At 46.8% G+C, this 27,674-nt stretch overlaps 2 protein-coding genes across 3 annotated transcripts; both read right to left on the bottom strand.

The window, feature by feature from the left end:
- Positions 1-4,171: 4,171 nt before the first annotated feature.
- On the bottom strand, positions 4,172-13,634 carry NAAA (N-acylethanolamine acid amidase). Its single transcript, XM_054392315.1, has 11 exons — positions 13,453-13,634; positions 12,598-12,762; positions 11,401-11,527; positions 11,079-11,169; positions 9,763-9,839; positions 8,330-8,502; positions 7,981-8,043; positions 7,372-7,438; positions 6,564-6,592; positions 5,497-5,576; positions 4,172-4,396 (listed from the first exon to the last, which is right to left on the bottom strand). The coding sequence occupies exons 1-10, from the start codon at positions 13,632-13,634 to the stop codon at positions 5,501-5,503; spliced, it is 1,050 nt and encodes a 349-aa protein (XP_054248290.1). The 3' UTR covers positions 4,172-4,396; positions 5,497-5,500.
- A 1,355-nt stretch (positions 13,635-14,989) lies between these two features.
- On the bottom strand, positions 14,990-27,284 carry SDAD1 (SDA1 domain containing 1). Of its 2 annotated transcripts, XM_054392297.1 has the most exons (22): positions 27,195-27,284; positions 26,962-27,066; positions 26,780-26,878; positions 26,511-26,621; positions 25,306-25,377; positions 25,122-25,222; positions 24,912-24,969; positions 24,510-24,584; positions 23,832-23,933; positions 23,558-23,627; positions 22,867-22,970; positions 22,231-22,288; positions 21,621-21,679; positions 21,355-21,431; positions 20,731-20,828; positions 20,292-20,368; positions 19,813-19,945; positions 18,452-18,550; positions 17,862-18,051; positions 17,684-17,768; positions 17,169-17,330; positions 14,990-15,143 (listed from the first exon to the last, which is right to left on the bottom strand). In XM_054392297.1, exons 1-22 carry the CDS (start codon positions 27,282-27,284, stop codon positions 15,093-15,095), a joined length of 2,076 nt encoding a protein of 691 aa, XP_054248272.1. In that variant the 3' UTR covers positions 14,990-15,092. The 2 variants fall into 2 exon arrangements, with proteins under 2 accessions (XP_054248272.1, XP_054248273.1); XM_054392298.1 differs by lacking the exon at positions 26,511-26,621.
- Between the last annotated feature and the right edge of the window lie 390 nt (positions 27,285-27,674).

The following is a 27,674-nucleotide window of genomic DNA, read 5'->3' as shown; positions in this document are numbered from 1 at the left end:
CTTCTCCAGCTGCTGCTCCCAGAACGTTGCAGACCAGCCCAGTCTCACCAAAACCACCAGAGCGGTGCAAGAAAGACCATTTGGTCAGGAGCAAAACAGCTGCCACATGTCCCACGGTTCTGAGAGGCTGTTATCAAATATATTAACACTTAATATGATCAACAAGCAGCTGCCTTGTCTTGTGCCCAAGTACATCATCCACTACTTTGTGGCCAAAAGGGCCAATGTTGTCCTGGGGCACATCAAGAAAGTGTGTCCAGCAAATATCCAGCAAGTTCTCCTGCCCCTCTACTCTGCCTGGAATACTGTGTCCAGTTTTGGGCTCCCCAATTCGAGAGAGGGTTTTGCTGGAGAGAGTCCAACAGAGGGCTACAAGGATGACTGGGGAACTTGAACATCTCTCAGAAAGAGAGACCTGAGTCTTGAGAGGCTGAGAGGGGGCCTTATCAATGCCTACAAATATTGATGGGGTGGGTGTCAAGATGAAGATGCCAGGCTCTTTTCAGTGGTGTCCATGTTTCTTGAATACCTCCAAGGATGGAGACTCCACCACTTCCCTGGGCAGCCTGTTCCAATCCCTGACCACTCTTGCAGCAAATAAATTTTTCCTAATCTCCAACCTAAACCTTCCCTGGCACAATTTCAGGCCATTTCCTCTCATTGTGTCACCTAGGAAGAGACCAACCCCTAAAGCTAACTCGTAGGACTCTCAGGAAAGATGAGACTTCATGTATCACCTGTGCAACTGAATCCCTACTAACTTGATAATTTTATAGGCATTTGAACAACTGAGGGAAGAGATGAACAAAATGTGCAAGGCAAAAAAATCCAAAAGGCATGTTGGAGGAAAAGAGAAATGTTAACTTCCCCTAGAACACACCCAGGTGGGTTTTGAACGTCTCCAGGGATGGAGACTCCACCACCTCCTAGGGAGAAGAAAAACAGCAACAGTTTTAAGAGCTACAGATTAATTAAAACTAAAACCAAATACTTCTGCCAGGAATAAAAATCCCAGCTAGTGCTAGGGAAAGTGATGATCCTGCCTTGCCCTCCTGGACTAAATACCCATGAATGCCCCACGTGTCCAGCAGGCTGGGCACGTCTTGTGGCTGGAAAGGAGATGGTGAAGCTTGGTTTATCTGAACTGACCTCTGCACCTGCACACTTCCTGCAGTGCCAAAAAGGAAAATTTCACATGGAAACCCCCCAGCTGCAGCTTTTTACAGCTTGACAAATAAAAAGGATGTTTCACCTCTAACTGTGGGTGCTGAATAACTGCTGCTGAACACAGAACAGAGAAATCAAAAGGAAAATGCACTTACCTGGGGTGCCAGTTTCTGACTGATGGAGTTAGCAACACAGCAGCAGCTCTCCCCTTTGAAAATTGTTTCTGTTCAGTACTTGAAGTGATTTCTTGGATTACAAATTCAGGAACTCCTCAGACCCTCCCTGGGGCAGGCAGCAGGAAGCTCCATGCCTTCCAGCAGCTGCAGTGACAGAGGTGTGTGCTGCTCTGCACCCAGTGCAGCCCCTGCGACTTATTTACTGCACACTTGTTTTGAGCAGCCTTAAGAATCTCTCTCATGTGATGCTTAAGAAAGGCTACAGCTCTGAAATGGATTAGGATTACTGAAGAGGATTACAACTGAGACATACAGTACCTTGGCCTCTCTCATCTCACCATTCAGATCCTACACACTTTCTAGTTGCCTTTTGATAAACTTCTGGAGGGAAAAAGAATTTCAAGCTTCACTCATTCCCTGTCCTGGACTGAAAAACTTTCTGGGTTTTGTAGCTGAAGAATCTGTACTGCAGAAGCAAAAGGCTTTAGGAAGCAAGGGTAATGCATTTAACTTAGTTCTGTTTAATTAGTTCACAATTCTACGTGATGAATCTGACCAGGCCTGAGAAGGCAGAGCAGGTGTTTTACTTCCTGGCCTCTAAAAAGCAGGCACAAGGCAGATGTGAAATCTCCAACAGGACAATCAACAAACAATTCAGCCTCAAGTAACACAAACAAGCCTCCTTTTTAAGAAACAAACATCCCATCCAGAGCCCAAACCTTCCAGAAACCACCACCAAACATTTCCATCGTTAGGCTATTTTTATTGACAATATTAACAATCCTGTCTGCATTTGTTATCAATTCTATCACATTTCATAGATGAAATCCTTCTTATACTAGAGCAGCTGAACACATTGCATGGGTTACATCAGCTAGTTTGTAACAGCTGTCATTTACCACCTCTGTTTCCAAAGGCCTGCAGGGAGAGGAGGAGGGACAATGGTTTGACATCAGAGGAGATTTAGATTGGATGTTAGGAACAAGTTCTGCACCAGGGTGCTGCAACACTGCAACAGGTTGCTCGGGGAGGCAGTTGAGGCCCCATCCCTGGAGACATTCAAGGTCAGGCTCAACAGGACACTGAGCAACTTGCTCTAGTGGAGGTGTCCCTGCTGACTGCAGGGGGGTTGGACTGGATGAGCTCTGAAGATCCCTTCCAACCAAAATCATTCTATGATTCTGTGATTTTGTTGGTGAGCAGGATGTCTGAACATTTACAAATGGATGAAATGCAAGGCTTGAAGACAGTAATTTAAAATAAAAAGCAAACTAAAATACTTTTCCACACCTAGTTTCTTTTGTTTAAATCTCAAAGCCCCCTGCATTTCCCAGACCTGCTCTGCTCTGAGCAAATTCTGACCACAAACACACCAGGAGCAGACAAGTAGTTCCTGAATGTTCTTAAGTACCAAATATTTCTCTACTCCAGCTCTGTTTGTACACATGAAGCCAAATCCACCTGATTAGAGGGAGCTGGACACCTCCCTGCCAGCAGATAATCAGCCTAACACTGCTGAGGTCAAGAAGACTCCGCACAGGTATACCTGTACAGAGCCTTCTGTCTTTGCTTGTGGGTGGCTGTTACATAAGGAAAACCTGCTGGGATCAGGAGCTGATGCCTGCTCTGGGATTTAAAACAACATCATTCTGAACTGACATCTCATGGCCACTCTTATTCACATCTTCCTCCAGGAACTCTGGGTTTCAAATGCATCGTTCTGGCATAAGACTGCTGACATAATGGTATAAACTGGGTCAAGGCAAAGCCTGCAGTGCCTTTATCCAGGCAGAAGTGGAGGATGCAGGTAAGTAGGTCAGCCAGACTCAGCACCAGGAGACAAAGGCCCCACAGTGCAGAAGGCTCTCAGGAACCATGTGCAGAACTGGTGTGCAAATAGTGCAGGTGACATTGCACCTATCTCTGACCTAACACTGATCATACCTTCCCTCCCTTAACGTTCTCACTGGTGTTAGCAGGTAAAGGAATTGATTTAGGGACCAGAACCCCAGACACTGTCTTACTGATAGAAGGAGATGATTTAACCCTGATGGGTGGCAAACCCTGGGAACAGAGTGCAGCTAGAAGGAAAACACAGGCAGGTCGGCTCCCTAGAGGCTACTGTGACCTAAGGGAGTTATGCAGGGACCTGATAACAAGAACAAAGCAAAACTTAGGACAGAATTATGGAATCCCTTTATCTCTTGCCTGACGTATGCTTAAGCCTTCTGAAAAATATATGTGTTCATGTGATACTTTCTCTCTGTAGCCAATCATGAATTTACAACTGTAGTATGGACATACTAACGACCAATTACAAGCTGCCTTCTGATATTATGTTAACCTATATAAAGAAAAAGCTTTGTACAATAAATCGACACTGGGCTTGCATCAGGCCTCGTCCTGTCTCTCCATCGCAGCAAGCAGGAATCACAGCATGGCAGAGGTTGGAAGGAACCCCTGGAGATTATCCAACCCCCTTGCCAGAGCAGGGTCACCTAGAGAAGGTCACACAGAAACACATCCAGGCAGGTTTTGACTGTCTACAGAGATGAAGACTCCATCACCTTTTACACCAGCTCCTGATGAATAAACCCAGCTGTGCATGCAGCTAACTGCTGCATCTGCCCCTCACAATGCAGAGAAAAGCAGGATGCCATCAGGAGTAACACCACAGCTCTTCACCCAGCAAGCCATGAGTTGCATATTTTTATTTCATTAGAACCAGACCTACAGGCCACACACAAGAGATGTCAGTTTATTAGTCAGTACATAAATACATCCAAGTTGCCCAATTAGTACAACTAATAAAAATAATAAAAGCCATTTTTAGCCATCAGCATCTGCTAAACCAGCAATTTCATTACAATGAAATCAATCCAGCTTCCACTGCAGTTAATTAACAGCATCGTCTGCAACATTCCAAAGAATCAGCAAGCCATTATTTCCTCAACAGTTCACATAATTAATAAGCCAAACCAACTGCTCCTTGTGAGAGTGACTTAAAAAACATGTGCCAGTGTTGGGAAGCTTCAGCTTTTCCCTCCTTTTGTCTGTTGAAATAAAAAAAGAACTAAATGAATAAAAAAACAGTTTGTAACAGAGCTAAGAAACAAACAAACTCTTCAGAATCTCTCCAAGACAAGAATTACTCTGGCTAAAATCAAGTGTCTGATTTAACTGCTACAAATGCAATGCTAGTAAGAGTTTAAAAACCTCTTCAACCTGGAATGAAGCTTCTTGTGCTCCTGAGTTTCTTGGAACAGAAAGAACTTAACTCTTCCTCTGACACCCTGAAGCAACCACGAGGCACCTTGTTAAGGCCAAGATTTCTTTGCAAGTTCACAGGACAAAACCCTCAAAGGATGCTGATATTGTCATCTGTGAGCAGCTATCCCAAATTAAACTTGACCCTTCTGGATGCCAAGGGCCTAAACCCCTCCTCCTGGGGATTCAGTTCCCTCTGGCTTCCTGTCATCAGTCACCACCTGGAGACATTGAGAGTGTAGTAGTGGGGACTGGCAAAAACCACAGCTACAGCTGCAGGCTGTGCTGCCATTCAGCCACACCTGGACAGGCTGCAGAGTTGGGTAGGGAGAAATGGAATGAAATGCATGAAGGACAAGGCTGGAGTCTTGCATCTGGCAAGGAACAACCCCATGGACCAGTAGAGGCTGGGGACTGACCTGTTGGAGAGCAGCATAGGGAAAAGGGTCCTGGTGAACAGAAGGATACCCATGAGCCAGCAATATGTCCTTGTGGGCAAGAAGGCTAAGGGCATCCTGGGGTGGATTGGAAGGGGGCTGGTAAGTAGGTCCAGACAAGTGCTCCTGCCCCTCTGCTCTGCCCTGGTGAGGCCACAGCTGGAATCTTGTGTCCAGTTCTGGGCCCCTCAGTTCAAGAAGGGCCTCAAGGAACTGCTTGAGAGAGTTCAGCACTTTTCCTAAGAAAATCCCCAAGGGTGCTGCAATGAAAGTCAATCCTTAACTCAACCTCTAAAGCTACAAGGGAAGGTATTTACCCAGTGTCAATAAACAAAGCAAGGCCAGAACAGGAATTCAGACCAGGTCACTTAAGTGCCACTGCAGGGCTTTGTCCCTCAAGGACTCTTCAGGTACTTAAGTACAAGCAAGGACAGCAGCATGCTACTTACAGCCTCACTTCTGAGTCCTGATCCACGTCTGGTACTGGTCTGGGTGTGCAGCACTCATGACTGTGGTGTACACTGTGTTACTGGGAGGCAAAGGGGGAGCAGTGAGTGGGAGACTTCCCAAAGCAGGGAGTGAATTTATCAACTAGCAAAGCAGCAGAACACATTTTAGTGGAAACAACCGCTCAGAGCTACAGAAAGGTAACCAAAAGCCAGGAACAGTCTGATAGCAGTGAAGGTTGCTGGCACAGCACAGCAAAGGAGCTGCATTTCTATACCCATTTACCCCTGACGGGCACTGGTGAGGCTGCACCTTGACTATTTGGGTCAGTTTTGGGCCTCTCATTCCAAAAAAGACATTGAAGGGCTGGAGAGTGTCCAGAGAAGGGCAACCAAGACGGTGAGGGGTCTGGGGAACAGGGCTGGTGAGAAGCAGCTCAGGGATCTGGGGTTAAGTCTGGAGGAGGCTGAGGGGAGACCTCATTGCCCTCTACAACTCCTTGAAAGGAGGTTGCAGTGAAGTGGGGGTTGGCCTCTGCTAAACCAACCCAGGATAGCCTGCAGAGGTGCAGCTTGTGGAACAATGCAGAACAAGAATGGCACAGTGAAATCAATCTCTCTCAGAAATCCAGGAAGTGGCACCTAAAAGCCATGTCCCCATTTACTGTCTTTTCCTTTTTCACACATCAAGCAGAGCTACCTCAGAAATTCCAGGGAAAGCCATCTGCAGTACTAAGACAACCCCAAACGTCCCAAAGTCAAAGGCACAAATGACTCAGCAAGAAAGTTCCAGCTGCTCCTCCAAGCAGTCACTTGTTTCACTACTGCAAAGGAGCTTCCCCTGAGCAGCCTGGGCCTAACAAAGCCACTTCATGGCTAGAGTGGCAGAGCCAGGAGGAAGAATGCTGCAGAAGTGAGAAAAGTCCCACATGCACAAGCAGAAACCTCAGCTGGGAAACCATAAGGCACTCAGAGATGCACAGGAAGATCCTAAGGAAGGCTGTGATGGATTTAAGTGGCCTGAAGCACAGTGGGAGGCACTGGTTAACAGCTCTGAATCCAGTACTTACTTGTTTAAGACTGGCTTCACTGACAGCACCTGCACAGAAAGTTTGAAGAATTGTTATTTTGGTCACCAAAGAGGGAATTTAAAGGCTGTTTAGAAAGAGCAGCAGGATGGTAGGAAAAGGAGTAATGCAAAATGCAGGATTTCTCTTGCTGGGTTGGGTTGGTTGAGGGTTTTACAGTCAACATCTGACCATTTTACAAAAGTGTCTTTTAAAAGCCTGCTTTAAAAGGCAATATTTAAGTCCTCTACCTGGAAATTCACTCAAGCCTAACACTATCTGCTGTAGTATTTGTAAGTGTGCTTGAAATATGGAACTGCACAAAGATGGTGGTGATGAGGGTCAATGGCTTGGAGCTGAAGGAGGGAGATTGAGACTGGAAATTAGGAAGACAGTCTTCATAGTGAGGGTGGGGAGACACTGGCACAGGTTGCCCAGGGAGGCTGTGGATGTCCCCTCCCTGGAGGTGTTCAAGGCCAGGTTGGACGAGCAAGCTGGGCTGGTGGGAGGTGTCCCTGCCCATGGCAGAGGGCTGGAACTGGCTTATCTTGAAGGTCCTTTCCAACCCAACCCATTCCATGAATCTCTGGGAGTCACCTCTCACACTTTCCGCTCGGATTGGCAGACTGCTACGAAATGCCTGTAGCAAAGGAGCTCAGAAACGTTTTATCAGACCACCTCAGCAGCCTTAAACTCTCCAGAGCTGGGTGTGCAGCACCTCTCTTTCACCATGAGAAAAACACAGCTGCATTTCTGCTTTGGAAAGACCCTTGAAGTCACAAGTCACAACACAGAATGTAAAAGAAGTTACCTTAAACAGTGTTTCAAAATTGATGTTCTGCTGCCCAGTGGCATTGAGAGCTTTGATGGCTGGAGTTCTGCAGGAAAATGCAGAGAGCATTAAACCTCACTGTTCCAAAGAGCACCAATGTGACATTTTTACACTGAAATGCTTGCTTTGGCCCCAAATAATCCAGAGTTCTGTGTGACTGACTCTAGGCTCACATTGCTGAAGGTACTCTACTACTACACCTTTGAGTGCAGAGCAACAGGGAATCTACCAGCAGCTTCTTGCACTCTACACAGCCCAAAGCCTGTGTGATGTCTGCAGGCATCTTCCTATTACCATCAAATATTGCTTCACTGTGAATGTAAACGCTTTCACTTTTACTAAACTTGGCTTTATCAATGAATTTTTGGTACCTGCTTAAGCATTGACGTTTCTGATCTCTTACACCACTCACTACCAGGCAGACTTTTCTCTGCCGTAAGTCAGTATCACTCCTGACCTGTTCTCTTTAGTGGCAGCACCAATGTGCCTGCCTGCTAAGCTAAGAGCTGCTCAGAGCAGAAAACACCCAAGTCTTGAAGCTTTTCAGCATAGATGTTCTCTCATCCCACAGCTCCAGACTAAGCTTACCTTCGATCGTCAAAAGGAGGAGGAGTGGTCCAATGGTCGTAGTTTGTCTCCACACGAAACCATCTGGAACACAGCACACAAACATCAAAGCAAATCAGTGGATTCATAGAATGGTTGGGTGGCCCCCACCCTCCACCCTCGGGATTTCCCCACCCTGACAAGGTGGTGGGATTCCATCTCAAAGAGAAGGGATTTGGGTTCGTTTCAGGGGGTTTCAAGCTTTCCCCATCCAGCTGTAAGCATCAGTAAGAGATGCCCTGGGCCTCTCAAGAAATGTGGGTCACTAACCCTGCCTATCACTCAGGAGGGAACATTAAAAACCAAAAGAAACCCGTTTTTTTCTACTTACGCTCCACCTAAAGGATCAAGGGGCCAGAGATCTGCTGGTCCTCTTCTGTTCCTGGTGATGACCATGCCTTCTTTGGGTGACACACCTCCTACAATATAGTAAACTTCAGCAATGATGGGAATGCCAGCTAGTCTGAGAACAGCTGACTGAAAGTCCTCTGCTCTGCTCAGGGTCTAGTGCAAAAAAAAGGAGATCACAGAGAAACAAAGATCACAGAGCACGGTCAAGCACAGCAATGAGCACTGGGTCAGCTTAAAAAAAAAAGAATGTAAGAAAAAATCTAGCTTTTGTGAAAAGGGCAACTGATGCAAAGTGCTACTTGAAAATACTGCTCTGAAAAGTTTCCCAAACTGCCTAGCCCAGGAATATGAAACTGAACTCATTAATTAGGAAATATCCAAACACTCAACAGACGTAGAAATGGTTCAAAGTGGAAAAAAATCTGCCTTCAAGAGACAGAGGCATGGCCATACCCTGCAAATTCAACCCTCAGAGCCTTTCAGTGTCAACAACAGAATAAAGTAGATGAAAGGGTTGGCCGGGGGGAAAACCCCACTCCACGTCTTTGTCTTGCCAAAAGTTTAAGAGGATTTAGGTAACAATGGTGAACAATCAAGCCTGGCTTCTCCTGCCATAACCAAGTGACTACCTTAGCATAAACTAACCATCACCACAGCAAAGAAGCTGCTATTTTCAGGTAGAGAGCCACAACCTGTTGAAGTACAGTTTTAAAAATGAGTGCTGTGCAGGAAACACAAATACAGATAACCAAGCATTGACCAAAACTGTTTAGAAAGAAAGGGAAAGGAAGAAATATTTCTGACAGCAGCTCTGCAGCCAATAGTCTCAACCTGAAACTCAAACTCTCAAACTCCAAAAATGTCAACAAGAAAATCTCCAGGAGCCATTCCAGCTCTGCTGGGAGTATACCTACAAACCCTGTCATTGTTTTTTTACTGTGATTCAAAGGTTGGAGAAGCAGCAGACCTGGCTTCTCTTAGCAGTGTCCTCAGACAGTATTCATGAAATGTGCCACACAACATCCCACTCTAACTCCTTCCACTCAGCAGTGAGCTCTGCATTTTAACGTGGCAACATGGCAGATGCAGTGCAGAACAGCCACTGGGCCAGGTGCTAACCATTTAAGAGTGCACCTACCCCAGTTTAAGTTACAAATCACAGCCAGCTAAAATACTCCCTAGGAAGGAAATCTTGGCGCAGCTCCTCAAGGACTTTTGGCAGTGATCAGAGATCATCCCCCTGAAGAACTTGAATTTCTTCTCTCTCCCTGACAATTTTGGGGGCAACACCTTTCTCCTCTTATGAAATGCATTTATCAATTGCTTGAATTTTCTGTGAAGTTCACAGTTGGAACATCAAACATATGAGGAGTTGGCAGAAATGAGATGAAGAGAGAAGCAGAGTGCACTTACATCTCTGACAAGCCAGCTGACAGGGTAATTTCGGTTCAGGAAAGCAGCTACTGCATTCTCCCACCATCTACCAGCAGCTGGAAAACAAACCAGCAGTTACCTCACATGCCTGGAAAACAAACCAGAATTTACTACATATGGCTGTTACACATGCTGTGACATCTACCCTCCTGCCTTCTTTTCTGCTCAGTGTTCCCCCTCTAGCTCTGCAATCATTCCCTCTACTGTGTTACAGAAGAGTGGTGCAATAAACTCTGACAAACAACTAAGAAAAGCACAAAGTATCTGCTTGTTGAAAAACAAAAAGAGGAAGGGATGGCAGAGGCAAACCCAAGCCCTGAACTGGACACACCTAACAATGCTTGTGAAACTCAAGTGCTGATGGAAAAGGCAGTGACCCTTCCTCTGCCTTCCTATCACAAGCCCTTCAAATTTACCAGTTCTCAGCAGTGACATCTCTCAACTTTCCTCCACTACCAGCTCTCTCCTCAGCTTTTTTCCAGTACCTTCATGCAATCTCTGAAGCCCTGCTGCCTTTCCCTAGATCTCAGGCTTCTCTTCACATCCTCTTTCTAGCTGCCTTATAAGGACAGAGAAATACAAAAAGCAGAAGGGGACAGAAGTAGTAAAGCAGCTCTTTCTTTGCCCTACAGACTGCATAGTTTTTCCTCTGCCTCCACCATCTCCAACTGTCTCTTAAACAGACCACTTCAATTGTCACCTTTGACACTCTGAGATCACAGAATGATAGGGGCTGGAAGTGACCTCTGGAGACCACTGTGTCCAGATGACGCTGTGCTGACAAATGTCTCTCTTCTGCAGCAGCCAAACCTGGCAGTATGTCTGCTTCCACTACCCAAGGCTAAACAAGTCACTCCATTGCAGCTCCTTCCTGACAATCTTAATTCTGGTTTTTTCCTCCTGGAGAACAGGAGAGAAGGGGGCAGTACCTGAAAGGGGCTACAAGAAAGCTGGGGAGGGAATTTTTACAAGGTAGTGCTAGGACAAGGGGCAATGGCTTTGAGACTGGAGATTAGGAAGAAATTCTGTACAGTGAGGGTGGGCAGACACTGAAACAGGTTGCCCAGGGAGGTTGTGGATGCCCCCTCTCTGGAGGTGTTCAAGGCCAGCTTGGATAAGGCCTTGAGCAACCTGGGCTGGTGGGAGGTGTCCCTGCCCATGGCAGGAGGACTGGAAATGGATGATCTTTCAGGTCCTTTGCAACCAAACCCATTCAGTGATTCTAGGAAGAGCCAGAGCATGCAGTAACCAGCTAAAACAGAACAACAACAGCAAGTGTGGGAGACTGATTTTACCTCGTTCATCACCAGAGATTGTGAACTTCTGTGGACTTTGGCCAGTCCATAAGCCTACATAACCAAGAAAGGTGGTGCCTTGGTATGCTACCTGGAACCAGGAAACACAAAGTATTTTAGCACTACTGAAAATATCACCACAAACTAGAAGTCCAGAAAGCAAAAGTAACTAATATTCATCCTGCATTCCTTGAGGGTGATTATGATGCTCTAATCCAGCAAACTTGGGATGGAAACCACATGCCTACATTAAACCCCATTGCCTACATAGCCCTTTCCTTCATGGAATACCTCCCGCAGCCATGCTCACCACAGATCATACCTGCCCATTTTTGAGGAACCTCACATCAATTGTAATCTTGCTCAAGATATCCACAAAGTCATAATCCAGGTTCCGACCGTGGTAAATGTTTCCTTTGGCATCCTGAGCAACAATGCTGGTACAGAACCTTCAGAAAGAAACAGAAGGGTTTAAGGAAAACTTACGGCAGTTGAATTAGCTCAACATGACATAGGCATGAAATCCATAAGGAGAAGTCCCATCCCACAGAGTGTTATACACATTCAACTAAACAGTTCAGCCTGGCTCAGAAAATCAAAAGCCAAACTGTTATTTGCTTCAGGGCAGATTACAGTCCAGGGAGGAAGCAGCGCTTCCACTTAGGGAAAATTTCATTGATTCATGTTAGCTCTTTTCTAAACAAGACAAAATGCTGACAGCTAAAGAAGTCCACAGAGTATCAGTATGAAACTTGCTAAATAAGATGCTTGACAGCTTACAAAAAAAACCTCACAAAGATCAGTCTGAAACTTTCTGGATTTCATTTTGACTATTAGAGATTATTTCACTTTAGACCTGGCTTTTATTTCTAATCACAACTTAAGATAAAAAGGTCAAACAAAATCCTTTCAAACTGAAAACAGCAGCTGAGGTGTCAGCCATTTCACATCTTACCCACAAGAAGAAGCATGTTGAAACTCTTTTTAGTTTCATTAAAGCAGGCTTTTTAATCAAATCTATTAAATCAGCAAAGATTTCAAAGTTTCTTTGCTTTGGTGTTAGGAGTTTGAAGATAAATTAATGCAAATACTTTGGCCCTTCCTCATTAGCAGATTTTTTTTTCATGCTTTCATGTATTTATACAGATATACATAAAAAAACCCCCATTACAGCTACATGTTACCTTTATTAACAAATAAACCATGTAGGCATGGTACTTAGGGACATGGTTTGATGGCCATGGTGCTACTGGGTTGATGGCTGGACTTGATGACCTTAGAGGTCTTTTCCAACCTTAATGATTCTATGATTCTAAAAATACTGCTCTGTGTTTCTCTTTCTATCCAGGATACAAACATTCTCTGAGGAGAATGAAACCTGCCAGCTGAAGACATGAAAAGGGAATGAGAATAAGAAGTGCCAATTACCTGCCACGTGTCTTCACCTGCCTTTTTGTGCATCCTCCCACACAGAGCTAGAACAAACCTCTACCTGATGCTGCAAGTCTCAGCCACTTACGCAGTCGACTCATAGGCGAAGTTGAGCAGGACTCCATCTCCAAGACTTATTCCCAGGGCTCTGCAGATTCCCAGGATTTCCCCTGCGAAGGGCTGTGGTATAAAGAGCTCCAGCTCTGCTGCTATGGGCCGAATGACCTCGTGGACCCATTTTGGTACACTTTCACTGCAAAACACACACAGGGCATCAGCTGAGAAACTACAACCAAGATTGCAGTTTATAGAGTGACAGAATGGTAAGGGCTGGAAGAGACCTCTGAAATCATACAACAGAATTACTGAATGCATTGGGTTGGAAGGGCCCCTCCAAGGTCATCCTGTCCAACCCCTCTGCAGTGAGCATGGGCACAGAATCAGAATTGTTTTGGTTGGAAAACACCTCTAAGATTATTGAGTCCAACCACTGACCCAACACCACCATGGCCATTAAACCACATCCCAAAGTGCCATGTCCACATGTTTGTTGATTATAGAATGGTAGGGGTTGGAAGGGACCTCTGGAGATCATCAAGTCCAACCCCAATGCCAGAGCACAGAGAACCCAGCACAACACTGGCCTAACATCCCGCACAGGCGTCCTACTGGTGAGGTGTTTTGTTCCTAGCAGGGATCTCCCCATGCGTCCTCTGACAGGTTCTCAAATGGCAGGTGACACGCTAGCACCGGGTTAAGATTCCCAAACCCCTGACACGCGGAGTTCCGGCGCCGTGCAGCACCGCTTCGGCCTCTCCGCTTGGGCAGCAGGGCTGGCAGGGGGTGACAAGTGTCGCTGTCCCCCTCCCCGCTCCCTCCACGGCACCCGCGGCCGCTTCACCCTCCCCATGCCCCGCCGGGGGCCGCGGGGCCCCGCACTCACTCGATGACCCGTGTGACAGCGGCGCGCAGGAAGGCGGCATCGAAGCGCCGCAGCACCGGCAGCCAGCGCTCTTCGGGGGGGCTGTCCAGGCTCACGTTACACAACAGCGGCGCCACCGCGGGGGCAGTCGGGGCCGCCGCCGCCCCGCACAGCAGCACCAGCAGCCCCCACAGCCGCCCCATGGCCGCGGCCGCGCTCTGCTAGCGGCAGCGGTCAGCCCCCGACACACACACCCCCACCCACAGAGGGGCGGCCCCAGGCGAAGGGCTGGGACATGGCGGTGGCCCCGGAGCGCTGCGGGCTGGGAAGTGCCTCCAGCTCCCGCCCGCCCTGAGGGGAGGACTATCGTCCTCAGCCCCGCCGCAGAGCGCTGCGGGCGGGAAACGCCTCCCGCGCGTGCCCGCCCTGAGGCGAGGACGAGCGGCCTGAGCCCGGCCCTGGGGTGCGCCGGCGGCTTGTGTCAGAAGGGGACCCAGCCGGCAGCGGGCCGCAGCGCTGACTCCCCTCACGGCCCGGGGAGCAGCCGCCGCGCCCGCCCCGAGCACTGCCAGTGAAGCAGGTAGTGCATGAGGGAATGAAAACACAAGGAAAAGGAGGGGCAAAGCTAAGGGGTAGCAGCTGTTTCATTCCTCCTCTGCTTTAGGATGGAGAGCAGGAAAAATTTCTGTGCTGTCAGTGGTCAGGCACTGGAAGAGCCTGGCCGGGGAGGTGGTGCAGTCACCATCCCTGGAGGTGTTTAAGGAAAGCGTGGACATGGCTCTTGGGGACACAGTTTGATGACCAGGGTAGTCTTAGGTCGATGGTTGGACCCAATTTTTTTCCAACCTTAATGATTCTAGGATTCTGTTTGTCTAATAGTTTAAAAACAAGGCAGTGCAATGCTCTTTAAATAAGGGAGAGTGAAAGGGGCCATAAAAGCAGGAAAAGACGAGATAAAATATACTTGGCCTAAGCCTTAACAGGACAAAACACAAAAATTGCATCTCTTTCCTCCTCAGCAGGCAGTTTTTGTACACCAGCAAAGGCCACCCCCCCATTCCAAAGTTTTCTTGTAGGTGATGCTATTTTAAATGGCAACATTGAAGTTGTCCCTTACACACTAATTCATTCTTCACAAACCATAATGGAACTGTTCTTCCCCTGAGTTGTTCACTTAACCTTACCTGTAGTACAAGGATGTGGCTCTTACTAGTAATCATGTAAAAAACTGCTTTTAGAAAGGCCTCAGGCTGTACAGTCACATTTGTAAGAGACAAAGATTATTAAACACAGTTTACAGATCCAACCAAAATATTTTCTTTCCACTAACTTTTCCACTTTCTTTCCAATTATTTAATCATTGCTTCAAGTATATATATATATTTTTACAATAAGTTGTATGTTTTAATAGTTAGATACAAAACCAGGTGGAAGTTACAGTTCATAAAAAAGAAATTGTCTTTTACCCCTGGAATGCTTTAAGCAAAAATAAATCCTGCAAGGAATAAAGCTTCTTTTGTCTGTACAACAGCTTGGCAGCTTTCAGTGTACAGTTCTGAACAGAATTGAGACATATCCATAAGGCATTTCAGTCACTTTTTCCCTTTTCAGTGTTCATAGGGCTGTTTCTTGCAGTGATGAAGCACTCCCCTCTGTTACTGTTACTTCAGCAGGCTTTTCCTCTTTTTCAGAAGTGCATCTCGAAGAGCCAGCTAAATATCAAACAAGAGGGGAATATTCAGGTAAGGAGACACCACCATCGCATCAACAACCTACCTCCATTTCTTCAACCTCAGAAAAACACTGCTTCAGCTTAGACTGGAGGTTAGGAAGAAATTCTTGACAGTGAGGGTGGGGAGACACTAGACCAGTGTCTGGATGGCCCCTCCCTGAAGGTGTTCAAGGCCAGGTTGGATGAGTCCTTTAGCAACCTGGGCTAGTGGGAGGTGTCCCTGCTCATGGCAGGGAGTTGGAATTCATGGTCTTTAAGGTCCGTTCCAAACCAACCCATTCTGTGATTTTATGATAAAACCGTGAGCAGTAATTGACAAATGCTAGTGACTAGAGTGGCAGAAGTGCTGTGGTTATTTTGCTCAATTCCATAGGACAATTAGAGAGTTGAGCTTCAAAAAAAAAAAAAAATTCAGTATTTCATTACCAAATCCTATATAACCCATTAGGGAAAAAAAATTCTTCTGCCACTGACTCATTCAGGTAGAAGAGATGAAGAAAAACTCCAGTCCAGCTAAGAGGTAAGGAGGATTAAATGGCTTATTTTGAGAGAGTATTACAAAGCTTCTTCTCAAGGGGGGAAAGAAGGGGTGCTACAGGTTCTGCAGATCACTCTAACCAGATTTTTGCTGTGTAATTGAGACATGTTTTGGTAAGGGGATCTAGCTCTGGACTACAGACAATGGTTCATGTTCATCTGCCACCTCACAGGGCAGCAGAACACAGCAGCCTGTAACTACAGTACTCCAAGCCACTTGGGAACAGTTATTTCCAAGTGAGGGTCAGAACTGATGCTTTGGCCTAACTTTAGTGAAAAGTATAACAAGAAAATCTTCTGTCACTGTTGGGCTGTTACATTTAAACTTGAAATATTAATTCGGAGTGAGGACTGAAACCATACAAGATGCCTTCTTAGGAAAAAAGAACCTGCGTAAGTGGATTGTTCTATGAACTTGTGCCAAGGAGCTCAGTTTTCTAACACCTATAAACCCCACACTGGCCAGCTGCCAGCTTATATAAAGGGATTTTAAGGCAGATTGTTGTTGTTAGCACAAACTGACCCTGACAAGGTGAAACACAGCAGGGCAAGCTTAATATGCCTGCTACACAATTGGTCTGCTATCAGTTGCCACCCAGTTCAGGCATTATCCCCAGCTGAGGGGCATCACTGGAGCAGTTTCAAATAGGTGATAAGAAGCATTTATGTCTGTGCTTTAAGTCCAGTTACAGCAAGCTGTCTTCAAGGGAAGGACAGACGTGTCCATTATAAGATGGGAACAGGAGAAAGGTCATAGAAAAACTAGAGAGTGAAGAAACACTAAAAGCTTGTCCTGAAAACTCCTCTATATCCAGAAAAATCTTTCTTCTAGCACAGGATTGTAGTCAGGGCTCTAATAGGATCTTTAACCTATATAAGTGAAAACAAACCCCATCATCACTTCTCAGTGATGTCCAATGGTAGGACAAGGGTGCAAGCTGGAACAGGAGGTTCCATGTGGAACATAAGGAAAAACTTTCACTGTGAGGGTGGCAGAGCCCTGCTCAAAGAGGTTGTGGAGTCTCCTTCTCTGGAGACATTCAAGACCCACCTAGACATGTTCCTGTGTGACCTGCCCTGGGTGCTCCTGCTCTGGCAGGCAGGTTGAACTGGATGATCTCCAGAGGTCCCTTCCAACCCCTAACATTCTGTGATCGTTGCCTTCCTAACCTTCACAGGATTTTACAACAGGGCTTGGTCCTCAGTGCATGTTCAAAGAAGCTGACAACAGCATTCTTCACCTTTGATACCTACTCTGAGGTAATGTTCAAGGGAAGCCACCCAGCCCACACTCCCTGAGGGCAATTAAACCCAAGTTAAACAGCCACATCTTAGTTGGACTTGATGGTCTTAAGAGATCTTTTCCAACCTCAGTGATTTGACTTAAGGCACAGGATGGACAACACCTCAGCTGCATTTCAAGCATCCTGCTCAGGCTGCCCCAGGTCTTTGCAGCAGGGAATGTTACCTGTTTCTCCCTGAAGGAACGTTTGGTTTTTGTCCGGACACTCTGGCTGTATCTCATCATCATGAAGTTCTTGTTCTTCTTCTTTTCTTTGTTGGAAGAGCTGGCAAAAGGGTTAATTCTTGTTTTCTTTTTCACAAATTCTTTTCTGTCTGTCTTTCCAGCCTAGAATAAAGAGTGTAACAACAAGAGGGGGTCACATTTGCCTTTCCCCACAGTTAACATCAGCTGCTGACAGGAATCAATCCAGGTTGAGAGTGACCTTTTGGGTGTGCCTCATGCATTCTTCAATGCCAGCTGTGTTTAATTCAGTGAAAACTGGCTGTGTCTTTTTATTGTCACCTGTGACCACGAAGAGGTGGTTTTGGTACAGTGAGGATAGAGATACACTGAACTTTGAAAGATGTAGATGGCAGCTGGGCATTTGTCTTACAGTTGCAACCCCACCAGCTTCTCCTGCAGGAAACAAACCCAACCCCAAACCTAGAGAAGGGCTGTGGAATAGCCAAGTTCCTCACCATTGCAGTTGCCAGCCTGGTCTCCTTGTCTGATTTAGGTTTCTTGTGCAGGTGTTCAATATCTCTAAGCGAAAGCAACTCTCCCCTACGCACAAAAATCCAACAAAAAGGCCATCACACAACTTCATCTGGCAAGAACCAGATGCCCTCTTGAGCCCTTGTGTCTCAAAGGTCCTACCTGCCCTCCTCCTCTTCATCATCTATGTCAATCGTTTTCCTCTTTGCAGACTTGCCAGGCGCAGCGTTGACCTCTTTGGACAGCTGGGCAAGGCGTATTTTGTGGAAGTCCTCTTGAGTGAGCAGCCTGCTTGTACTGACTGCTGCAGCCTTGGCTTTTCGTTCTTCTAGGGGCATGCTTTTCACCTTCTCTGCCTTTGAGAAAAGCACAAGACTCATCCAGAGCTTTGAAACCATCTCTGTGCCACAGTCCATGACCCTTGCCTCCCAAACACCTACCCTGGGGCAGTGCTGTTTGGGTCCTCCCCCTTCTAATACTACATGGTGGATATAAGATTAAGGTACATCCAACTCCATGAAGGAGAGTGAAGAAAAGCACCAAATGTCACAGCTTTGAAGGTCCTTAGTGGGACAGAACTGCCCTATCTGTCCTGCTCACTCTACCGTCGTGTTTTCTTCAGCACAGGTGACAGAACATTGGCCTCACTAATTCTGATCAAATTACTCCACAGCCCTGTTTAGGTACAGGGCAAGGACACCTACTCTGCTGTAAGAAGATTCATTTTATCTGGGGTAAAGGACACTTAGAACTTACTACTTCTTGCTGCTCCTCATCTGAAGAGTGATGCACATCAATCCACTCTCCATCTTCATTATCCTCCTCACTCAGACTAGCACTTTCCCACCCATCTGTTCAAGGGAAGAAGTGCACAGAGCTGTTAATACAGATCCTGCTTAACTGCTTGAGCTCCAGGTTGTGTGGAGCATTTACACAAGGGAATGAAATAGTATTTGGCTTCTTTAATCTTTCAGTGGTTTATAATATACAACAAAACAGGGTTTTTTAGGAGGCAGCTGAACATGTGAAGTTTCACAGCCATGCAATGTCTGTCCCTCAGCTTTTCCATCCTTCTATCTCTGTATCATAAATCAGCACAGTAACAAACCTCACTGGACAAACTGCACTTCCAAGGACAGCAATACTGCTTCTGAATGGCTCAGGTTGGAAGGGACCTCAGAGATCATCTAACTCAAACCTCCCCACCATGGGCAGGGACACCTCTCAACTACACTCAGCTGCTCAAGGCCTCATCTAACCAGGCCTTGAGCACCTGCAGGGAGGAGGCAGCCACAGCCTCCCTGGGCAGCCTGCTCTAGAGTCCCACCACCCTCAGACTGCTCTCCCTCAGCTTCAAACCATTCCCCCTTGGCCGTTTCTAGACACCCTCTGCAGCCTTCCTGCAGGATCCCTTCAGCTATTGGGAGGCAGCTCTAAGGTCCCCCTGGGAGTCTTCTCTTCTCCAGGCTGAATAACCCCAGCTCCCTCAGCCTGTTCTCATAGCAGAGGTGCTCCAGCCCTTGGATCATCTTTGTGGTCTCCTCTGGACTCACTCCAACATCTGTGTCCTTCTCATGCTGGGGACACCACAACTGGAGGCAGGATTGGAGGTGTGGTCTCAGCAGAACAGAGTGAAGGGGCAGAATCTTCTTTTGCCCTGTTGGCCATACTCCTCTGGCTGCAGCCCAGCACACAGCTGCCTTCTGAGCTGCATGAGGGCACTGCTGGCTCATAGGGAGCTTCTCAATCAATCAACACCCCCAAGGCTTTTTCCTCAGGGCTGCTCTCAACCCATTCTACATCCCTGCCTGGGATTGGCCCAACCCAGCTGCAGGACCTTGCACTTCAGTTGAACCTCATGCAGTTGGCACTCTTCAAGCCTCTCAAGATCCTTCTGAATGCTATCCCTGCCCTCAAATGAGTCCCCTGCACCACACAGCTTGGTGTGATCAGCAGACTTGCTGAGGCTGCACTCATAACTGCCAAACAGATGTTCAAACCATGCAGCACATCTGAGCAGGCAACAAAATGCATGAGCATCCAGTTGGATGTTGAAATAAAATCTTCCTGACAGCATGCTCAAAGAAAGAAGTGTCAAAGAAAAAAAGCAAACCTTCCTCTTGGGTTCCTCCCTTTTCCTTTTGACTTTCCACATCCAGTACTTCTGCTCCTGGAATATAATCTTTGGCATCCAGTTCTCCATATTCATGAATCCTGGCTTCCAAGGAAGCCTCAGTAGGCTTGCCCTGTAAATTAACAAAGCACACATTAAAGCCATTTTCATGCCCCTAAACCCATGAACAAATCTGGGGGAAGAGGAGGCTGGCAGGTGGAAAAGGTTCTGCCTGATGAAATAAGAGATCTTCAGTTAAAGACTCTAGGAAGGTAGCTGAGCTTCTGCAGCATGACTCCTTTGTCAAGGAGTCTGGTGAATCTGAGCTAAGAAAATCTTGAAATAAGGAGCACACCACAGCAAAAAGCAGCAAGGGAACAGGCAGGGGAAGAACTCAAGCATGGTTCCACCTCATTGTGTCAAGTGCTCATTTTTGAGCATGTGAGCCATCAGTTTACAGGGAATAAAGCAGCACTCACCCTGAATTTCTTCTGCAGCATCTCTGGGTTCAGAGAACGGAAGAGGTGTATCAGGGTTCTGGCAGACATCATCACATCTACCCAGAGAAAAGAGTCAAGAGTGAGTGCAGAACAGCAGAAATCAGAGCAAACAAAGCCCACTCCACCAGTATTTACACCTGCTCATGCCTTTTCCTCAGCTACAGCTCCCTGATTTCTCCAGGGTAGGATCCAGCTCATCCTTTAAGGCTAAATCTCTAACAAGCAGTTTTATCATCTTTAGTTTTGTCACTTCCCCTGCAACAACTCCCCTTGACTCTTTTGTCTCACTCAAAATTCAGAGAAACGCACCAGACATTGAAAATGAAACCTCTCAGCCCACAACAACTAAAACCTCAGTATTGTGAAGGCTGTTAACAAGGCAGAAATGACACAGGAGAAGATTTAAGCCACATCTTACTTTTGTTTTTATGAGTCTTGTACTGAACAAGGTCTCGGAGCAGATCTTCAGTCATGGCTAAGGGACACCTTGCAGTGATTTCTTTTATGGCATTGATGCTAAGAAATTGAAAGTGAATGATTATTATTCCTGGAAGCTAAAAGCACAGCTGGGAGACTCCCACTAGCCCAAGAACAGACTGAATTATCTGCAACAGCATTTATACAACATTTACTGTAACAGGAGAACACCACAAAGAGCTCTCTATGCCATGGTTCCCCAAACCCCTCCACCTTTGACCCATACTCTACTCTCCAGCTAATTTGTCTGATCCTAAGCCTCACAGTTCTGGGTCTGGACTGAAGGTTGAGTCCAGGCAGACAGGAAAACAACAAAAAAAGAAAAAAAACAAGTAAAACCACCACCATCAAATAAAAAAAAAAATAAATCAAGAAATAAGTCTTAAACCAACCATGAACTGCCAACAGCAAAAAGGAAAGTTTAAGCCGAGGTATTATCTTAACTCCTTCAAGCAGGTTCCTCAAAGCATAGTATGAGTGACAGGAGTAAGTTGAAAGTGGTTTAGAAAGAAAACTCTTTTTTCCACATTGAGAAATGTTTCTATTTGTAAACTTCTTTACTCACCCTACAGTCATGACCTCCCCAGAATTCTTGTCAGTGACAAAGTTGTTGGCAATGGTCATTAACACTGACTGGATAATCTGCAAAGGAGGAAGGCTCAGCTCAGTACCTGGCTAATGAACTTGTTAAAATGGTTGCACATTCGTAACAAAGCAGCCAAAATTACCACCAGCTTTTCAAGACAAAGGCTCTGCCTAGATTCCCTTTCCCCCCCCACTCTCACAAATGCAATCAGTTCCATTTGCAGACTGCCCAGCTGGAGCACTGACCTCAGGTGGGACAAGCTGATGTGAAGCCTGGGCAGCAAACAGAAGAATCTTTGTCACTTCTGGAAGGAGAGAAGAGGGAAGACGATGTCAGAGTCCATTGCTGCAGCTCACTGGCCAACAAACATCCATCAGCTAACTCAAAGCTGCTCAGGTTAAGCCTCAAAGCCCCCTCAGGCTGCAGTTATTGGGGAGAACTGGTTTTCCTCTTCCACCAAGCATTAGGAAAATTCATCCGGTCTGCACCCCATCAGCAGTGCAGGCTCTCAAGTACCTAAGAGAAAGAAATTCTCTAGAACTGGGGCTTAAACAGCAGTAAACCAAGGCAGCACATGGCAGTCATGCATTGCTCAGCTGCTCCAGATCTGCAAAGAACCAGGGACTCAGATTTTATTCCACTACTGCAGTTTCTCAAACACTCAAGCAGAGTGCACAAAGCTTCCATAAAAGTCCAAAGCACTTGGCACTTCTGGCAGTCAGGGCCTTTTACTTCCTTCACCCACACTCTGAACTATTCCTGCTTCCTACCACACCACTGCTACTTATTTACAACACCATTTCCAAGAACTGACTGTACTTGGGGCACAATGGACACTTACTAGCAGCTACTCACCTCTCTGATGGGGCTGTAGGAACCTCTGAACAAAGGGGTAGAAATTAAAGAGAAAAAGCTGTAGGAAAGAAGTTGCAACAGATTAGTTTCCTGTCTTGTCAGAACAGCTCCTTAGGCTGCTAGGTTGTAAAGCAGCCAATACAGCCTGCTCTCCAAATGCCTTAGGGTTTACTGCATGGCACTTCCTCCTGTCTTGAGTTTGACAGACATGGAGATGAGGAAATGCCTTGTACAAAGGAAAGAGAAGGCTCAATCCCAAGCTCTGTGAATTTCAGAATTCTCATTTTCCAGAGACAAGGGCCAGAGCACATCACCAAACCAGGCTGGCTACCATCAGACTATGGCCTGTAGTGACAGGACAAGGGGCAATGGCTGCAAACTGGAGAAGAGGAAATTTAGATTGGATGTTAGGAACAAGGTCTGCACCATGAGGGTGCTGCAACACTGCAACAGGTTGCCCAAAGAGGTGATTGAGGCCCCATCCATGGAGATATTTAAAGTGAAGCTCGACATGGCTCTGGGCAACCTGATCTAGTTGAGGATGTCCCTGCTGACTGCAGAGGGTTGGACTGGATGACCTTCAGAGGTCCCTTCCAGCCTGGACCATTCTATGATTATTAAAGCAGGAGAATGTACCTCATGTATTCCAACCAGCCTAGATATTAGGTCCATGAGCATCATCTTCACTTCAAATCGTTCTTTACAGTTCTCCAGCTGCTTCAGCAGTTTCTCTGCAAAGTCTAGAAAAAGCAAGAGTAGATTTGTGGTAGGCTCCAAGAGCACAATGGAGAACTCAGCTGGGGTTAAGTTAAAAAAGCAGCAAGTTTAATGAGGCTTCTTAAGCCCTGGTGCCCTGGTGAAAGGTGACCAGAGCAGTTCTCCCAAGGGGTAATGTTTCTTTACACATGCTTAGAAGGTCTAAAATGTCCGGATATTCACTAGATCAGACTGAGTACAAGTCAGGTGGTATTAGACTAGGAAGAGAAATCCATTTTTGAAGACAAGCTGTAGTAAACTACTCTCTCTTCACCAAATTAAAGCCTTTGCACATACAAGAAGTAGGAAGCCACATCCTGATCTGCAGCAGCCTGGAGCAGATGATGTAACATTGCTCTTTCCTTGTCCTCCTCCAAGTGTTCTGCCACAACCAGCACAGGACTGATCTCACTCTTTTGAAGTGCTTAAGAAAGTCCAGGCTAGAGCACTCTGCAGGGTGTCACACTGTCAGCTGCATCTCCTCGTCCCTTCCGTTCTCCTTGCAGGGTTGTCTCTAAGCCTCAGTGTCTGGGATCATCACCACTTAAGACAAAATGCAACACATGCTCACCTTGAGGATCATGAATCAAGTGAATTGCAGAGAAGTTGAACACCTCTGGCTTGTTCTTCTTCTTGTGTTTCTGCATAGCGAAAAAGGAAACATTTTTGTCTTTCCATGAAGAAGCTGCAAATGCTCCAGCTTCAAGCTGCTGGTTACCATTCTTCACTTGAGCCAGTTTGATTTTAACAAGCATGATTTCGGTGGCTAAATCAGGGGCAACAACAAGAGTTCTGCACTTGAAGGACTAAGCCAAAGCTGACCAGTCAGAGGCCACTCTCCTCACCTTGAGGACCTTCATGGCCTTTTCCAGCTTCTTCTTGCGCTTGGTGGTTTTCTTGTTGGTTCCATAGCGTACCAGCAGGTCTCTGGCTGTGGGAACATCATCCTTGAGAAAGAAAGAAGGAAAATAAGCCTTAGGTGGTTATCAGGCTTCAAGTTGGAATCAAAGAAAGAAAAAGCATCAATATTTTTCAGGATTAGGTACTGAAAAATCTCCCTCTTCCTCAACTGCATCATAGAGGAAGCTGCCAGCCTTCTGAAGGTACCTGAATGGTGTTTGCTTGAACATGAACAGGAAGCAGAATACAAAGGGAAAAGCAAAAGAGAACAGCTAAAAACTAAACCAATTCATCAGGTGAAAGCCTCTTCCCACAACTCTACATGACCTCTACCCCTAATGTGTCTTCAGGAACCAGACTAAGAGCCTCTGCTTGGCTCAATTGCTGCCTTCACAAGAGAAAAGCAAAGGAATTCTGAGCATTGTCTTTGGCAGCCAACCAAGGCATCCTACTATAAGGAAAGCTGTCAAAAGCACTGAACTTGTGAGGTGTAGCAACATATGGAGGAAACAAGATGGAAAACTAAGTAATAGGACCAGACAGATTGGCAGAGCCATGGTCACCAGGATGCCAGACCTATGACAGTCTGAAGAAGGGAGAGAAGATATAATCCCAACACCCACCTCAGATTCTGAGTCACTGTCTTGTTTCTCATCTTCATCTTTCCCAAGAAAGAACTTCAAAGCAGCAACTAATACCTGATAAGCAAAGAAAGCTTGTGTAGTACAGGACAAACAAGGGCACTTACAACAGCCTTACATCCACACCTGAGGTTATTCAAAACTCCCCCAAAGAAGAACAAAACACAGGCTGAAAGTTGCAGGTGTTTTAGAGTCCACTTTTGTTGCCCATTCTCAGAATCAAAAAGCAGCTGAACTTCCACTGTGCCTGGAACAAGTTCAAAGACAAATTCTCCTCCTGTCATTATACAAAGCAAATTCATAGAATCATTAAGGTCAGAAAAGACCTTGAAGATCATGGAGTCCAACTGTAACCCAATCCAACTGCAGTGATTCTGCCCTCACCTTTGTCACTTTGGAGAAGCAGGCAGTTGTGATGACATTCACTGTTTTGGCATCATTCCTGGAACAAACCAAATCATCACCTTTTCACTTGGGTTGGCAATTTCAAGTTATTCCCAGAAAATGAAACCTCCTATTGAAGTCATTGTCCCCTGTGTTACGTGGAGTGGTTGGCTCATGAAGAAGGCACCAACATGAGCCAGCCAGACCTACCAAATATTCCTTCTATAAAGTTCAATCATCACATCCAGCGAGATCTTGGCAGCCGTGGGGTTGCTGTCCCTCAGCATAGTGTACATGAAGTTCTGCAGTGTCTAAGAAAGAAGGTTGGAAACGTTTATTAGAGGTTTTCCACAAGAGGTTAAAGTGAAGCTTAGCTGAAAGCTGCATTACTCACTGTGTTCACTTTGTTGTTTTTGTGTTTAGCATTGACATTCTTGATGTCAGACACAATGTGAGTGTACAAAGTCTGTAAAGAAAGACACCAATGAGCTACACAAGCCATGCAGAGAACAGAATTGCAGAATGGCCCAGGCTGGAAGGGACCTTGGAGATCATCTACTCCAACCTCCCCACCATGGGCAGGGACACTTCTTAACTAAGCTTGGCTGCTCAAGGCCTCATCCCACCTGGCCTTGAACACCCCTAGGGAGGAGGCAACCACAACCTCCCTGGGCAGCCTGTTCCAGAGTCTCACCACCCTCATACTGAAAAGCTTCTTCCTAAGATCCAGACTGACCCTGCTCTCCCCCAGCTTCAAACCATTCTCCCCTGTCCTGTCTCTACAGACCCTCAGGAAAAGCCCCTCTGCAGCCTTCCTGGAAGATCCCTTCAGCTATTGGAAGGCAGCTCTGAGGTGCACCTGGAGTCTTCTCTTCTCCAGGCTGCACAACCCCAGCTCCCTCATAGCAGAGGTGCTCCAGCCCTTGGGTCATCTTTGTGGCCCTCCCCTAAAATCTAAGCACTAAAATGAGACCAACTGATCACCATCAAGAGTGCTTGTCTATGTCACAGCTAGAAAAAACCAAGAATTTCTCTTAACATCAAGTGTTTTCTTTGGTGTGTTTAAGAAGCAGACTGACAGTAAGGCAGGAAAATTAACAATTTAAAACACTGATGAAAAAATCATCCCATCCCTGCTTCATTCAGGCATGGCCTGATGGCCACTGCAATGCTTCTGGGGACACAAAGCAAGTGGTTCCAGTTCTACAGCAGAAAACTTGGAATGCAAGAAACTTGGAATGCAGCTTTAGCTAGCAGGTGCTTTGGGTTTAGTTGTTTTCCTTTCACAAGGAATTCAGTCAGGCCTGCTCTGACAAGCAACTTCATTGTTGTTTCCACCTGCAGATACATCCAAGCTGCTCAATTCCAAGGGCAGGACTGCCTGCAAGGTGGTTAAGATGTTGACAGCAGCATGCTTTGTTACTGATCAGACAGATCCTCCTTGCTTCTAGCACCATCAGCTGCCCCAAAACCAGAGCTACATTAAAAATTCTTCCTTTGTAACCAAGGAAGGAGAACAGCTGCCTGCCAGTGCTGGGTTATTTCTGCCAGGGTGGTCACAGCCCAGTGGATGCCAAGGTTTTGGAGAGCACAGCTCACCTTTCGGAGCAGCTTATCATGGCACCTCAGCAGCTGAAAGAAGAGCTCCAGCAAACTCGTTGGGGTTATTAGATTCTTGTTTCTTAGCAAGATCAAAGCTTTGCAGAAGGTCTGTAATGGAGAAATGGGGAGTCAGAACCCAAACTTCATCCATTTTTCACCATTATTAACAAGTTAGACACAAAGCGCAGCTCTGCTCTCGCATGCAAAGGCGATATTATAACCACAGGAGGTGCCCTGCTGCAAACACCTTTTTCTGGGGGTCTCACCATGCGCAGGTCTGCATCCAGCACCGTGTGGTGGTAGGAGAGCAGCTCCTTCAGCTGCTGGGGAAAGCTAGCCATGTGTTCCGGGTAGCAGTGGGCGACCTGGGCAGAAACACATAGGGCTGAACTCTCCGGCAGAAGCCTTGGGTCACCTCACCCCCCGGGAAGGTGTGAGCCATCCTTACCTGGGCCAGGAACATCACCAGTTCCTCCAGGTCCTTACTGGGCTTGTCCGGCTGGAAGGTGAAAATCTCCACATGGGACTGGTAGTGGTGGTACTGCTGAAGAAACTGAGCACACACAGGGGCGGCTGCTGAGCGGGACGAGCAGCAGCTGCCCCCCTACACCGGAGCACATCTCGGCTTCCCTGAGCAGCCGCCTCGCCCTCCCCCCCCCCCGCCACCCTCCGGCTCCGTACCTCCTCGGTGTAGGAGGTGGGGTCCCGCTTGATGAGGTTCTGCAGCTGCGGCAGGTTGCTAGGCAGCTTGTTTCCTTGGCGGCCCGACATGATGGCTCCAAGCCGGTCCCGGCCCCGCCGAACCGCTTCTGCCGGGAACACGCGAGCGATCAGCTGGACGCCGCCATCTTGGGCCGCCCCTCACCAACCAGCGGCGCCAAGGGACAAACTTCAGTGAGAGGCGCCTCCTCCCACGGCGCCTCCCTGTGGCCTGGCGGTAGCTGTTCCCTCATTGCCTTCACAAGGCGAAAGCAGCCAAAAAACAGTTCCTCGCTGGCATCCTTCTCCTTGCCAGCCCTGACAAAAGTAAAGGCAATAAGAGTGGAATTTAACAGCTTTCCCCCCTCTGTAGTTTTCTGATGGATTGCTCACCCTCACTTGCATCACCTTACTCCCAGCACAGCCACACTGTAGTCCCCATAAAAGTCCTTTACCCAGAGT

Source organism: Indicator indicator, chromosome 25 (genome assembly GCF_027791375.1).
Source record: "Indicator indicator isolate 239-I01 chromosome 25, UM_Iind_1.1, whole genome shotgun sequence".
NCBI lineage: Eukaryota > Metazoa > Chordata > Aves > Piciformes > Indicatoridae > Indicator > Indicator indicator.
Note: the sequence above shows the minus strand (reverse complement) of the source record. Positions and strands in the feature narration are given on the sequence as shown.

Bases quoted from the DNA above. Each gene is read 5' to 3' on its own strand.
- SDAD1 (XM_054392297.1), bottom strand. From the start codon at position 27,284: ATGTCGGGCCGCCAAGGAAACAAGCTGCCTAGCAACCTGCCGCAGCTG. The intron at 24,970-25,121 runs GTAGGTCTGGCT...GGTTTGTTCCAG, and splicing joins CTTTATAGAAGGAATATTTG to GAATGATGCCAAAACAGTGA. The intron at 15,144-17,168 runs GTAACATTCCCT...TTTGATATTTAG, and splicing joins GTTCCTTCAGGGAGAAACAG to CTGGCTCTTCGAGATGCACT.
- NAAA (XM_054392315.1), bottom strand. From the start codon at position 13,634: ATGGGGCGGCTGTGGGGGCTGCTGGTGCTGCTGTGCGGGGCGGCGGCG. The intron at 11,170-11,400 runs GTATGATCTGTG...TCCTGGTTCCAG, and splicing joins GGTTCCTCAAAAATGGGCAG to GTAGCATACCAAGGCACCAC. The intron at 9,840-11,078 runs GTAAAATCAGTC...TTTGTTTTCCAG, and splicing joins AATCTCTGGTGATGAACGAG to CTGCTGGTAGATGGTGGGAG.